Source organism: Pristiophorus japonicus, chromosome 18, assembly GCF_044704955.1.
Source record: "Pristiophorus japonicus isolate sPriJap1 chromosome 18, sPriJap1.hap1, whole genome shotgun sequence".
In the NCBI taxonomy this organism is placed as follows: domain Eukaryota; kingdom Metazoa; phylum Chordata; class Chondrichthyes; family Pristiophoridae; genus Pristiophorus; species Pristiophorus japonicus.
Genome location: NC_091994.1, coordinates 107,224,296 through 107,240,107, shown reverse-complemented (window position 1 = coordinate 107,240,107; position 15,812 = coordinate 107,224,296). Strand labels below are relative to the sequence as shown.

The 15,812-nt window shown below is 42.8% G+C and overlaps 1 protein-coding gene across 10 annotated transcripts in view; it reads left to right on the top strand.

The window, feature by feature from the left end:
• rerea (arginine-glutamic acid dipeptide (RE) repeats a) overlaps positions 1-15,812 on the top strand; it is a 564,590-nt gene that overhangs the window by 171,890 nt on the left and 376,888 nt on the right. For all 10 annotated transcript variants that reach the window (XR_011587646.1, XM_070860497.1, XM_070860493.1 and 7 more), the window contains exon 3: positions 14,453-14,523. Coding sequence is in view for 9 of the 10 variants with exons in the window: in XM_070860497.1 (XP_070716598.1) it covers positions 14,453-14,523 (71 nt within the window). In the remaining variant the exon portion in view is untranslated. The remainder of the gene's footprint in view (positions 1-14,452; positions 14,524-15,812) is intronic.

Here is a 15,812-nt window from a genome sequence, read left to right as displayed (position 1 = left end):
TGTTATAAGACACCAGGCACCAAGTGTAAACATATTTATTCAGCAAAATCTTGATGCCCTTATCTTATTGAGTATGAAAAATTCTCCCCAAAACACTTGTTGCTTCAATAGCTTTCTAATTTCTGGATTGTCTTCAAACTTGACTCCTCGTCATCAACCTTTGGCTTGTTTATTAACTTGAAAATGCTAAGGATCATTTATGCATCGCACCTTGTGTTTGAATGCTTTTATCTGAGTACTAATTCATCTCAAATAAGTATGCAGTTTACCAAGCCCTGCAATGGACTTTCTGCAATATGACATGATTCCTCACAAGTTAATTGAGCTGTCTGGATACGATTTCTGAACATATGTCTGATCATTAATTCTGAAGTGTAACCCAAGAAACTTGCCCTCCCTGTGCAATGAGTTAATGAAAATAATGAACTCTTAAAAAATTTTATAAAGGGTATATTTAAATATGTTTTCAGACATTGGTTCCCTTGATAGCTGAGTGATTGCACCTTGTGGTGTGGTACTGAGTCACACAGATCTATCTGTGCTGTGCTGAGTTTGATGAAAAACAGCCAGGAAGTTGTTACAATTGTCTTCGGTACCCAGGCATGGGGGTGGGGTGGGTCGGGGGCGGACGGGGGCAGGGGGACTGTTAAATTAATCAGGGTCCTTGCCCCTGATTCCCAGCCAGTGATCCTCATTGGAAAGTACATGTATGAATGTTGGGTGAGGACAGGTTTGTACTCTGCTGCGATTCCCCTGCAGTTGAATAGCTTTCTAAAATTCATATTCTAGGTTCATGCATGAAGAATGAACACTTGGTGTAATATTTACGCTGTAATATCGCACCTGCTACTGTGCATGGACTATATTCCAGTATGAATCACTGCCTTCAGGAAAGATGGGGAGAAATTTGGAAGAGAAAGGTGCAAAGATTAATATAGCACAAAGTTGTTGGTTCTTTGGAAATTTGGTCTTTTGCAGTTGTCAGTTACATTGTGACTGATTCTTGCAACATTATTCGTCAGTGATGTTACCAAACGATATTTTTGGGTGCATCACTTCCTTCCTAACGTAAGCATATCTATAAAGAATGGGTCCTGCTTAAAAAAAATCTTATGATCTGAATATAACGAACATACACGTCATTAAATCAGTTAAGCATTGAATGAAATATCATCTGATGCAAAGAAGGAATGCAGGTATGAAGGTGTGACTTTCAGGGCAGAAGGAAGAAGATTTAAGCAGCCCAGCTAATGCCAGTCTGATTGAGGAAGAAATTGTTTCATATAGTGTTTGCAGTTGGCTATCATAAAGGCAGGGTTAGTGTGAATTCCAGTTGGTCTAAGCAAAGGTGCACTAAATTTTGGGCCAATGTAATGTCAGAACAAATTTCAGCTTGCAAGTGTTATTTATGTGAATGTGGTGTATTTCTTTGGAGCCCTGAAATACTTTTCCTTTTGTGTAGGAAGCCAAGTATTGTGACGTCACATGCCATGAGATGAAATTCTAATTCAGATTGAATTTGGTCAATTTAACATGGGCCCAAGCCTTTGCTTGGGAAGAATATCTGACGCTCTTCCTCTCAATGAATACATTTTGTTAGGCTGTGGCAGTTCTGTATGTTACATATCAGAGCATTCCATCTCAAGTAAACAAACATTATCAGCGCCAATTGTTACCCTAAAGAAATACAGCCCCTTTTAGCCAATTACTATACACCAATGAGTAGCATTGACCTCTACCTCAAAGAACTTTGCATCCCAGAATGTTTAGTCATCCTAGATAAAGGGCAAAAGCGTGGCAGTGCGAGGCAGCAGTGACGATCTAATTGGGGGAAAGGAAGACAGGATAGAAATATTTTGAGAAAATACTAGGATGTTGAGCAGCTAACTATTGATTTAAATTGGACACATTACACTATTCAAATATATTATTTAGGCCTCCAGCAAAAACAATATCCCTGATCAAGCTGATATTTTCAAATCATTCTTCAAATGCACTAATGAGCCAAAACTGGTGGAAATGTCACGTTAAATTTACTGTGTGCAGTTACTGCTCCTTATACTAGTGCCAGCATAAAAGCAAAATAATGGCATAATGAATGAACTTTTTCATGTAACCAGTGCCGTGTTACAGCTGAACAACATAATTCATTAACTACTGTCATGTTTGGATATCAGTTTTATTTCCCTCTTAAAATGAGGGTCCACAGCTTTCTTGGAATGTGCCTCAGCAGGAGCTGACATCCGCTGAACAGGCAAACAGTTTGCGCATTGCCAACCATATGCGAGGAAGAATGTCCGTGTTTACTACTGTACAAGCAGCTTCTTGTGTGCTGTTTAAGCTACCTATATTTTTTTTTTCTTGTTTTCCTGGCAAGCATTGTGCCATGCAGCAGGTCGCATGGCACAGAGATACGACGAAAATCCTTTTATGTTGCCGATAAATCTGCTGACTGGGTCAAGGGAGGCCCTTCATGGACATCTGTTGTTAGATGAAGATTTTTGAGTGATGAAGAAATGATTAACTCTGTAGCCAGAAACTCCAGTCTGAGTTGTGTGGGACAACATTGAAAATGCTCCTTTTTATGGTCTTCAGAGTTTGCTACCATTATGGCACCATCTGAGGTCTTACATGAATGCGAGATGACCTGCAAATTTATTTTAGAAGGCTGCAAACATGTAAATATTGACCTTTTAAAATTTGCATTATAGAGTGATGGGAGAATGGATGAATACAAAATACATTTTAAATAAGGAAACATGCATATTCTCTCCTCATTTTGCAGTGTGTAGTTTTTGACTGTCACTGTACAGATGGAAGTGAACACAGTATAGTTTGCAGGCTGTGGATGTTGCATTGTTAGTTTGATTTTTAAGTGCCTAAATACTTTTGACAGGCACCCGTTTAATTAATCGTTTGTCACCCCAGTGCTGCAGAAATGGAAAAAAAGGAGTAGCAGTGATGTTGACTTATCCAATCAGAGGTTTCCATTTGAATATTACTCAATTTGAGCAGGTATCAGGTTTGAGTCCTTTGCCTGTAGTGTTGATCGCCTGTTCTTCACACAAGGTTTTCCCATTTCATGAAAGATCAACACATGGAATTTTCAACTTTGTGTATACTCTCCCTCATGTGACATTCCTCCTTAATGCAATAAGAGTTGACCTGTTCATATTCACAAGAACTAACATAAATTGGTAATTTTGCTGTGATTTGTTCAGCTCTTGTGACCCAGTCCTCGGAGATTTGTTTAAATCATCCCTTCTAAATGAAATACAGCACTCTTTTGTATTTCAACCAGACTCTTTTCTTTCCACGAACTATCATCTTTCATTTATCCAGGGCTGTGAACATGAAAATCAACCTCCATTACTGTGGAGTTGTCATTTGTTTCCCCCCACAAAGCCACTGTTTCACCGTACAAAGTTACTTTGTGGAGGATAGCATTCTTGAGCACAATTAATGCTGCTTCTGAAGGATCACTTTTGATTGCAATGTTTGCTGGTCTGGCTTTTTCTGCCTAGGAGCATGGCGAGTAATCAGTCGACTCTATTTATACATTTCTACATGAGTTGCAAGTCTATTGCCTCTTATTTTGGCAACTTCACTGTTCCACCAGTAGATTGTACTGTTCAAAATTGTCATTAAGATGACCAACCCTACAATTTACTTGGTTGTGCTTTCTCTCAAGCTAAGTTCCTCAGTTGATACTTGTTACAAATGATTTGCTTGAGCAGAGAAACTACTTGGTGTGTCAGGCAATTCAAAAAGGATGGGGCAGGAGAAGGTTTTCAAGCTATCCGAAATAATAGTTTATATTTCTGAAATCACTTCTGCCCTTTGAGGTGTGTTGCTTATGGGTAATGGAGGAGCGGGAAGGTCGGGTGGAGGAGCGATGAGAGATCGTGGCAGAGGTGTGGCGAGTGATTGTGGCGGAGGTTCGTGAATGTTTGATACGGAGGAGCGGGCAGGGATGCGGCGAATGTTTGTGATGGAGGAGCGACGTGAGATCATGGCAGAGGTGTGGCAGGAGATTGTGGCGGAGGAGCGGTGAGGGATCATGGCGGAGGTGCGGTGAATGAGGGTACGGGGCCCAGAAGAGCTGAGGGCCCAGGGGCAGCACAGGCCAGCCCACACTGCGATATGTGCGCGCACTAGGCCCGTGCAGCAGAGCAGGTCTCCAGTCGTCCTGGTTAACTCTTGCCACTGGATAAAGGCCTAGCTCTGTCAAGCCCGTGTGGTGGCTGGTGTGCAACAGTCACCACGCGTTTTTTAAAAAAAATCCACGCACAGGCAACTTCCACCCCCTCAATTGGAGTTCAGGACTGGAACATCGGGTCCTTCATTGAAACATCTGTGAACTTGTGGAAGCAAGTCATCCTCGTTCAAGGGACCGTTAAAAACATTGTGACCAAAATAATTCAATGATTCAAAAAAGGGTCAGAAGATAACTTGCCATTCTGTCAGTTAACCATATTGAATAAATGTTGATACCGTTGAAAGACAAATTCAATTGATTGCCATCCATTAAGACAAATTCAATTGATTGTTTACTGCCAAATGGATGACAATGAACTTCGTAGTCTATTCTGAGATATTTTGATGTCTAGCCACACCGGATCCTTTCAGCTCAGTAGTTTGACAAATCTTTTAGAAACTCTGTCACATTATGATGAGCTTATTTGTCAACACAAGATTTTCTGATTCCCATGTTCTGTCCTCGGAAGTGTTCATTGAACTTTCTGCAAGTAGATCTCATGTTAGTGTTATTAATAATGACTTGAATTTATCACCCACTTGTTCCTTCAAATTCCCTCTGATCTTTGTTGTTCTGATGAATCAATCTATTAGAACGTTTATTGGCCAGCAAGTGACAAATCTTGGATGTTCTCGACCCGGCAGCCACATCTCTTGTTGCCTCACACAGGTTGGGAATCTGCTGTTTCAGGTGGGCTGTCAACTTTTCTACTCCAGTTTGAGCTATTTTGTAATAGAAACATGGAAAATATGTGCAGGAGTAGGCCATTCGGCCCTTTGAGCCTGCACCACCATTCAATAAGATCATGGCTGATCATTCACATCAGTCCCCCTTTTCTGCTTTCTCTCCATACCCCTTGATCCCCTTAGCCGTAAGGGCTATATCTAACTCTCTCTTGAATATATCCAATGAACTGGCATCAACAACACTCTGCGGTAGGGATGCCACAGGTTAACAACTCTCTGAGTGAAGAAGTTACTCCTCATCTCAGTCCTAAATGGCCTACCCCTTATCCTTAGACTGTGTCCCCTGGTTCTGGACTCCCCCAACTTCGGAAACATTCATCCTGCATCTAACCTGTCCAGTCCCGTCAGAATTTTATATGTTTTTATGAGATCGCCTCTCATTCTTCTGAACTCCAGTGAATACAAGCCCAGTCGATCCAGTCTCTCCTCATATGTCAGTCCAGCCATCCCAGGAATCAATCTGGTGAACCTTCGCTGCACTCCCTCAATAGCAAGAACGCCTTTCCTTAGATTAGACCAAAACTGAACACAATATTCCAGGTGAGGCCTCACCAAGGCCCTATACAACTGCAGTAAGATCTCCCTGCTTCTATACTCAAATCCCTTAGCTATGAAGGCCAACATACCATTTGCCGCTTCACCGCCTGCATGCCAACTTTCAATGATTGATGTACCATGACACCCAGGTCTCGTTGCACCTCCCCTTTTCCTAATCAGCTGCCATTCAGATAATATTCTGCCTTTGTGTTTTTGCCCCCAAAATGGATAACCTCACATTTATCCACATTATCCTGCATCTGCCATGCATTTGCCCACTCACTTAACCTGTCCAAGTTACCCTGCAGCCTCTTAGCATCCTCCTCACAGCTCACACTGCCACCCAGCTTAGTGTCATCTGCAAACTTGTAGATATTATACTCAGTTCCTTCATCTAAATCATTAATGTATATTGTAAATAGTTGGGGTCCCAGCACTGAGCCCTGCGGCACCCCCACTAGTCATTGACTGCCATTCTGAAAAGGATCCATTTATCCTGACAATGATAGTTGGCTAATTTGATTGACAAGTATTCTATTTCTCTTTCTCCAATAATATTTGTAAAGTCAGTGGTAATCTGTCAAATTAGTCGAACATAATAGTTCCTTTGTTAAAAGGCAATGGGGCCAAGTTTCCCCAGGAGTTGCTCCTTTTTTTTGGAGCAACTTGATTTTTCTGGACGACCTTTTTAGTTGCAATTCTGGCCATTTAATTTGCACCAGTGTAAGTGAGTTAGTTAGGTTTTTTTTTTAGTTGCGTTTTTTTTTTGAAAAGGGGGTGTTCCCAGCCACTTACCCCTGTTTTAGGCGTTTGGCCAGCAAAAGTTGCTCCAAACTAACTTAGGCCAGCGTGTGTTGCCACTTCTGTCCGCACAGAAAGACCTTACTTACAGTTAAGGAATCGGCTTAAGTAACTACATTTAAAGCACCACCGAGCACCAAACAAAGCACAAAAAGTAATAAGCAATTAATTAACAAATAAAATAGAAGGCACCCTGCACCTAAAGCACCAAAATCAATCAGTAAATAACAAATAAAAAATAGAAGTCCTACCTTAGGAAACGCAGCGGGCCACCAATAAGAGAGCCCATTTGGCCAGGGCTCGGGATGGTGTGCTTCGAGCCCCTCCCACACAGTCTGCGCCCGTTTGCAGAAACGGTCTGCCAGGAGCTATTGCACATGCGCGCAGACTCTAGCGCGCATGTGCAGAAGTCCCGGCACTGTTTTCAGCGCCGGGAGCTGGCTCCGCCTCCAATCCATTGGGCCACGCTGTGCCACGACCAATGAGAGGCTGGGGAGTGGCCAGAATACTGACATCTTTTTTTGGCGGACAAAAGCGGTGTACCTCGGGTGAGGGCGCCAGAAAACAGGTTAGGGAAACTCTAGCCCAGCCATTTATTTGCCTCCTTCAGGGGTTAGCATTACTAGGGGATTGATGCTTGATGGGTTTTTCTTGCTCTGCTTTTCATATGTTTGTATTCCATCATCCACTGGACTGGTGGTTAAAATTGTTCTATTTTCCTGTGCACCGCTTTTGTTAAGCAAATTGGTGAGTATGGAACTCTTGTCATTAACCTTAGATTTTATCCAGATTGTGAAGGAGCAGGGTGATGGTAAAATTTATATCCAGTTTTTAGCACGATGGTTTAAAAGTTCTGAAACCTATCTATTTTTCTCTCAATAAAAATACTTGCATTAAATCGATAGCTGTTGCTCTAGAAGTCAGCCTGTTCCTTTAGGCAGAATAGCCTTTTGCTGCCTTGCCACAGGATGGAGATCATATTTACTTTTTTTTAATTTTCTCTATTTGTTATCACCCTGTGAAAACTAGGTTAGTCTTTAATAGTCTGCTTAATTTGGTGCGAAGAGTTCGATTTGCCGAAGAGTTTGATTACCTGTTGTAGTGCTTCTCCAAAACAAATGCCTTTTTCTCTTTTCTCCTTTTCTCTTTCTCCCTCTTTTTTTATTGGATGGGTCATTGTCTGCTATGTAAGGCTCAGGAGGTCGTCCTGTATTTGTATTTACTGGGTAATTACCAGTGAATTTATGTGGTAAAAGATTTCCTTTGAAGAAAAGTAACAGTGTTGCGAGGAATTTAAATTACCACCCCTCATCAGTTCAGCTGACCTGTTAATGTCTGGTAAACACTGTGCTTTTAGTTTTTTCTTGATAGTGGTGCAAGTTGATAAACATTCAAAATCACTATCAAATGTGATTGAGGAATATCTCAATGGGCAACCAGGCAGACCAAATTCATTCAACTTTAAATTGACTGCTGGATTTCTTTCCGAATAAAAAAACGTGTTTTCTCACTATCAGTCAGAGGGGCTTAGTTTTGGGCTTTCTGCACTGGTCGATCTGAGTGAAATGTGCGCTGAAGAGATTTTGGCAAGTGATAGTATCAGTTGAATTTAAGTGGTATAAAATGTTGCATATTTTTGTGTCCCAAATCATTTACCTGTGATTAGATTTGTTATTCAAGGAAGGTTTTTTCCCCATCCATGACATTTTCACAGTGAGAATGTGGCTATGAAAGGGGAATTGCTATACCCCTTAAGCCACAAGCACATCATACACCCACTGAAAGCATACAGGATCCGGCTTGCAAGCCATACATTTCTGATTATAGTGCCTGTTAAAATTTCAGTATTTGTTGCTCTTTAAAACAAATAATTAAATGGTGAATTCCCATAAATATATATCGCATTACTGTAGTACCTAAAACTTTGGGTCACTTGTTAATACTTTTTAATGGTAAACTTATTTGCTCCTTCCAAATTAATATTGTATAATAATTTTAAAATCTCTCAATTTAAGTATCAACTAATTATCGAAGTGTATTTAAAAAATATATATATTCTGCCACCTACAACTGTTTATTTTAAAGCCCTGATTGCCTCCACTGAAATGATCTGGCCTGGAGGTGATGAGTTAGGGGAACCAAGAATATGAATGATCTAATTTGTGGTCTGCTGGTTCCATCTTTATGGCTCTGGTACGCCTCCTCCCCTTGCACACAAGTTTTGTCAGCTGCTTAGGACTCAAACAGTTGTGAAAACTTGTTAATCAAATGAGGCAGATTTCAGACTGTGACTAAGAGTTACACACCTAAGTACATCCTTCTGTTAGGTTTTATCTGTGGGAACCATTTTTATAAAGTAATTCATACCAGTCCCATCTATATGTTATAAATGAAGGGTAAGAAAGAAAAAGAGTTGCATTTATTTAGTGCCTTTCACGGCCATCGGGTGTCTCAAAGCGCTTTACAGCCAATGAAGTGTTTTTGAAGTGTAGTCACTGTTGTAATGTGGAAAACACGGCAGCACAGCAGCCAATTTGCGCACAGCAAGCTCCTACAAACAACAATGTGATGCTGACCAGATAATCTGTTAACTGCTTGAACCATTGCAGTCTTTGTGCTGATAGTACACCCACAATTGTTGGGAATTCCATGATACTGACCTGGCGACTACTGAGGTAGGTGTAAAAATCCCATGACACTATTTCGAAGAGGAAAGAACAGCAAGATGGGCTCAATTTTGGCCAGGAGTTGCTCCTTTTTTTTTTGGAGTAACTTGGTTTTTCTGGCATAACTTAATCCCCAATTTGCACATTCAATTTGCACCAGTTTAAGTGAGTTCGTTATGATATTTTTAGTTTCGTTTTTTTTTCTCAAAGGGGGGGCATTACCAGCCACCTGCGCCAGTTCTGCCCATTTAGGCAACTTTTGGCCAGCTGATAGTTACTCCAAATCTACTTAGGCCAACGCATGTGGCCACTTCAGAAAACCCTTGCAGAGAGTTAAGAAATCAGCGCAGGTAGGTACATCAGAGGCCATGAGGCCATCCGGCCTGGGATAGGGGCGGGAAAGGAAGCAGAGAGGACCTGCACCTAAAGCACCAAGACTTATAAAGCACTAAACCTTGGAAACAAAAAGTAATAAGTATTCAATAACAAAAAAAATTGAAGTCAGTCCTACCTTCATCTTAAAACTTGGCCCGGGAAGGCAACGGGCCAGCCGGTGCGGAGACCACTCGGCCAGGGCTAGGGGCGGGCAGGAGAACTGATAGTGCTCCTGCCTGGATGATTTCTATCAGTTCTGCTGCCCCCAACCACTAGCCCTGGACGAGTGGCCTCCCGATGCGATTTCTAAGATCAAAGTGATTAAAGCTTCAAATCAACTACCCCTACTCACAACAACATTTGGCTGGCATCAGGTCCCACACAGCGGCTTCAGCAAGACACGGAGAGGCTGGGGGCGAGGAGTAACTGCGCATGCACGGACACTCCATTGCGCATGTGCAGACGTCCCAGCACTGTTTTTGGCGCAGGACGCTGGCTCCGCCCCCGACTTGACTGGCCACACTGCGCGACCACAGGAGGAGGCCGGACTGCGGCCAAAGTGGGAAGGAAATTTTTCGGCGCACTTCTGAACAGAGAAAAGCGGCGCATCTCTGTTAAGTGCGCCGAGAAATGGGCTGGGCCAAAATTAAGCCCAATATGTCCAAGTAAGGATGCTGTGAGATTTGGAGGTGATCGTGTTCCTGCAACATTTCTGCTTCCTGTCCTATTGGGTGGAACAGTTCACTGGAGAGGGCGGTGTTGTCAAAGTAAGCTGAGTGAGTTGCTGCAGTTTATCCTGTAGACCATACATATTGCAGCCACAATGTGCGGGTGATAGCGGGGTGGATATTGAGTCTGTGGCAGCGGTGCTGATCAAATAAACTGTTATGTCCTGGATGATTTCAAGCTTCGTTGAGTGTTGTGGTTGCACCGATCCAGTGATGGTGAGTATTCCATCACACTCCTGACTTGTACCTTGTACATGGTCATGGCGTTGAGGGTTTATCACACAGTTGCCAGCCTGTGTCCTGCACTTGTTGCCGTGGTGTTGATATGTTGATCATGTCAAGCTTTCGGTTAATAGTGATCCTCAGGGACTTGGCAATGGTGGCACTATTTAAGGCTCGGGGGAGATGGCTGGGTTCGCCCTCAATCAGCTTGGCCATTCTGGTACTAAATTGGCTACCACATTTCCTACATTACATCAGTGACTACACTACAAAAGTACTTAATTGTAAAGCACTTTGGGACATCATGAGGTAATGGCCATGAGGCTATATAAATGCAAATCTATCTATCTTTCTTTTACCTCCTCCAAGGCCAGTATATCCTTCCTGAGGTACGGTGTCCAAAACTGACGCAGTACTGCAGATGGGGTTTGACCAAGTCTCTGCACAACTGAAGCATAATGTTTGCCCCTTTGTATTCCAGCCCCCTTGAAATAAAGGTCAACATTGCATTAGCCTTTTTGATTACTTTTCGTACCTATGCACTAGCTTTTAGTGATTTGTGTACATGAACATCCAAATCCCTTTACCTCTCCAAAGTTCTGAGTCACTCTCCATTAAGAAAGTCCATATTGTCTTTCTCCGTTCCAAAGTGGATGACCTTGCACTTTCCCACATTGAACTCCGTCTGCCACAGATTTTCCCTCACTTAATCTGTATACGTCCCTTTGTAACTTCCTGCTTCTATCTACACAACTTAGTGTGCCTTGTAACTTATTGTCATCAACAAACCTGGATTTACAACTCTCTATTCCATCAGCCAAGTCATTGATATAGCTGATGAAAAACTCAGGCCCCACTACAGATCCCTGGGGAACACCACTTATCGCATCCCGCCAATTAGAGAACGTTCCCTTTATTTTTGCTGTTTGTCTCCTATTCTCAACCAATTACCAATCGTATAACTTAAAAATTAAATTGTGATTCATAACATTTCACGCTGCCGTAAAATGAATTCGGTGGGGCTTATGTCTTTATATATTTGGAAAAGTGCTTTTCTCACCATTTGAAAGACCCCGATAAGGCCCAATAATTTCATGCGAGTCTCTCAGCATAAAAGCAGGATTTAAAAAAAAAACTTGGGTCTGCTAACTTGCTGAGTCTTTGGGTACACCACAATGCGTGCTGTAGAATACAGCAACTTCGCATTCGCAAATATTGTGTCATTTTGTATATTTCCATTTGCTGGGGCCTAAGTCAAGTCTGATGCCCAGTTGGAGGAGATTATTTTTATGATTAAGGAGGGCTAAATGAAAATGGATGGCGGAATAAAGAGGAAAACTTGAAAAAGAGATGGATTGGACGGTGTTGGTTATCAATAGGCAGGCATTTCATCTTTGGGCTCTGGGCAGGGCTGACTGGCTCCACTGATCGGCACAGGATTGGAAATAGGGGGCTTGATAACAGAGTTATGGGAGTATTCACAGGAGCACTCTGGAAATCTGATGAATTCCTTTATGGCAAGTCTGCCCCTGATTTTGGGTTCTAAACTAGGTTGTTGAGATGATGGTCTCTGAAATCAGCTGCAACACCAATAATAAGACAAAGAAAAACTTGCATTTACATAGTGCCTTTCACGACCACTGGACGACTTTACAACCAATTCAGTACTTTTGGAGTGTAGTCACTGTTGTAATGTAGGAAACGCCAATTAAATACTTTTGGAGTGTAGTCACTGTTGTGCTTATTGTAGCCCAGGAGAGGTGTGAGTTCAGGGCCCAGGGGCAGCACGCGCCAGCCCACACTGCGATATGTGTGCGCATTGGGTCCGTGCAGCAGAGCTGGTCTCCAGTCGTCTTGGTTAATCCTTGCCACTGGACCAAGACCTAGCTCTATCAAGCCCGTGTGGTGGCTGGTGTGCAACGGCCACCCCACGTTAAAAAAAATCCACGCACAGGCATCTTCCATCCTTCAGGATGTAGTTCGGGACCTGATATATTAGGTCGTTCATTGGTGGAAGCAAGGCATCCTCAATACGAGGGACCGCCTAAGAAGAAGGAGAAGAGTAGGAAACGCGGCAGCCAATTTGTGCACAGCAAGTTCCCACAAACAGTATGTGATGATGACCAGATAATCTATTTTTGTTATGTTGATTGAGGGATAAATATTGGCCAAGAGACCGGGGATAACTCCCCTGCTCTTTTTCAAAAAATAGTACCATGGGAGCTTTGACGTCCACTTAAGGGAGCAGACGGGACCTCGGTTTAACGTCTCATCCGCAAACAGGCACCCCCAACAGTGCAACTCTTCTTGCTTTTCCTCTTCCTCTTCCTTTTCCTCTTCATGATTCAATTAAGCAAAGTCAGCATGGTTTTATGAGAGGGAAATCATGTTTGACAAATTTGCTGGAGTTCTTTGAGGATGTAACGAGCAGGGTGGATAAATGGGAACCAGTGGATTGTGGTGTATTTGGATTTCCAGAAGGCATTCGATAAGGTGCCACATAAAAGGTTACTGCACAAGATAAAAGTTCATGGGGTTGGGGGTAATATATTAGCATGGATAGAATGGAATGTTGACCTTTATTGCAAGGAGGATGGAGTATAAAAGCAGAAAAGTCCTGCTACAACTGTACAGGGTATTGGTGAGGCCACACCTGGAGTACTGCGTACAGTTTTGGTCTCCGAATTTAAGAAAGGATATACTTGCATTGGAGGCTGTTCAGAGAAGGTTCACTAGGTTGATTCCTTAGATGAGGGGGTTGACTTATGAAGATAGGTTGAGTAGGTTGGGCCTATACTCATTAGAGTTCAGAAGAATGAGAGGTGATCTTATCGAAACATATAAGATAATGATGAGGCTCGACAAGGTGGATGCAGAGAGGATATTTCCATTCATAGGGGAAACTAAAACTAGGGGACATAGTATCAAATAAGGGGCCGCCCATTTAAAACTGAGATGAGGAGGAATTTCTTCCCTGAGGGTTGTAAATCTGTGGAATTCTCTGTCCCAGAGAGCTGTGGAGGCTGGGTCATTGAATATATTTAAGGCACAGATTTTTGAGCGATAAGGGAATGAAGGGTTATGGGGAGCGGGCAGGGAAGTGGAGCTGAGTCCATGATCAGATCAGCCATGATCTTATTAAATGGCGGAGCAGGCTCAAGGGGCCAAATGGCCTTATTCCTGCTCCTATTTCTCATGTTCTTATGTTCCTCTTTCTCTTCCTCCGTATGGCGGTAGCAAATCAAATGTCAATATCTGAGTTGGATATCCAGGCCAAAGCTTCCAGTGCAACAGTGTGAATATCTTGTCGGCTGCCTGTGAATTTCCTCTGAGGGCAGTGCTCAATGATGGCATCCAGGGTCTGATTAGGAGCTCCACAGTCGCATGATGGGGATGCTTTAATCTTCCATCTGTGGAGAAGGTGGCAGAATCTTCCATGACCAGTTCTGAGGCGATTGATGGTTGTCCATTGTTTGCGAGAAAGGTTTGATCCTTCAGGTTGTACTGTGGGGTCCTCTATAAGGAATCCATTCCGTATGTCGCAGTTCTTCCAAGCATTTTGACATCGGTCATCAAGGCTCAGGGGAAGTGCCAATCCCCATCTCAAATCTGGAAGGCCATTTTGGACCGTCGCCTGGATTGGCATGTCTTTGCTGGTGTCGGGGTCGTATTCTCTGGAGACTGCATATTCGCGGCATAGGTGTGGTGGTGCGATGTTTTCAAGCACGGGCAGCCAAGGTGTTGGTGTCGATAAAAGCATACCGGTGATAATTCTCACAGTAGAATTCTGCCATGCCAGAGAACAGTACTCCGTTGTCGAGTCCACCAGGGCCAGTGCAGCACTGCACTGGAGTCAGTCGAGACTTTTTTGCTCAAGTCTCTGGAGTGGGACTTGAACCCACAACTTTCTGACTCGGAGGTGAGAGTGCTACCCACTGAGCCACATCTGTCATTCAAAGAACCCACCGGTTGGCTGGTGTGGAAAATGAAAAATGTCACACTGTTAAATTCTTTTGTCTTGTTGAACATGAAGTACACAAAATGTATCCTAGGTATTTGCAATGCTTTTTTGTCCCTGAAAGTGGTATACTTAATGCTCTGTTTTCCTTCTCTCATTAGATTGTGTTTATATAGAGAGCCGTCGTCCCAACACGCCCTACTTCATCTGCAGCATTCAAGAATTCAAACTGGTGAGTGTCAAATTCAGTCATGCAAGATTGAGTCTCTCCTTCCTATTTTAAATCATGAGACAAGTTTGTGCTGTTGATTTGTTTGAATATTTTACATTTTTGTACTGCGATATCTATCTTGTTTTTGTAGCTTGATGTAAAATTGTAGGTTGTTATTTGTGTGCAGAACAAGCTACGTGCAGACTGGGTCAAAATGTCGGTAACAAATCAAGCTTTCTTAAGCAATACAAAAGCAAAACACTGCGGATGCTGGAATCTGAAATAAAAACAGAAAATGCTGGAAATACTCAGCGGGTCAGGCAGCAGCTGTGGATAAAGAAACAGTTAATGTTTCAGGTCGATGACCCAGCATCAGAATTGGAAAAAGTTAGAAATATAACAAGTTTTTAAGCAAGTGTAGGGGCAGGGAAAGGGGGGACGTTACATGCTCAGAGTGTGGGAAGGGATTCATTCAGTCACCTGCCCTGCTGAGACACCGGTGAGTTCACAGGGAGGGGGCAGTTTGTGAGGCTCCTGTGGGGTGCAGTGTGTTCAGTGTTTGATCATAAGCTGCCCCAGGGCGAGGTCAGTGTCTGATGTCCCTTTCCCTGTCCCGACACTTGTTAAAAAAACCTGTTGCATCTCTAACTTTTTCCAGTTCTGACGAAGGGTCATCGACCTGAAAAGCTCACTCTGTTTCTCTCTCCACAAACACTGCCTGACCTGCTGAGTATTTCCAGCATTTTCTGTTTTTATTTCTTAAGCAACACTCGAGGGATGGGGCTGAGGGTCGTGTTGCGTGGCGAAACTGCCCAGCCGAGCCTGATTGGAAAAGTGTACAATGTCCACGCCTGCTTTCCAGCAAGGGCCACTAGATAGTGATGCATAGCAAGAAACCTGACACTCTATTTTTATCCCTGCTCTTACCCTTCCCTCACCTGGTGTAGGGGTGTTGGGGGTAGATGCAATTTCCAAATTGAGAGCAGTTAGTTTAGCTTAACACTGGTTTTAAACATCGTGCCACTGTGGAGTTTGCTGAGTGGCATAATGCAGCTCGAGCTTTCCTGTGGAAAATACTGTTTGTGATAGGAAGTTCAGTATGCAGTTACGCTGTATCCATATATTTAAAAAAAAAAGAAAAATGGTTTTGTAGACATTGAATGTATCAAGCGTTATTTCCCAATAAGCACTGACCTTGACTTACTATTGACGGGCTTCACCAATATCATTGCATCTTGGATATTAACCTTCAATTATCATCATTGACGATATGTTTACATCCTGATGATTAGTCTTAATTGCTACAGGAA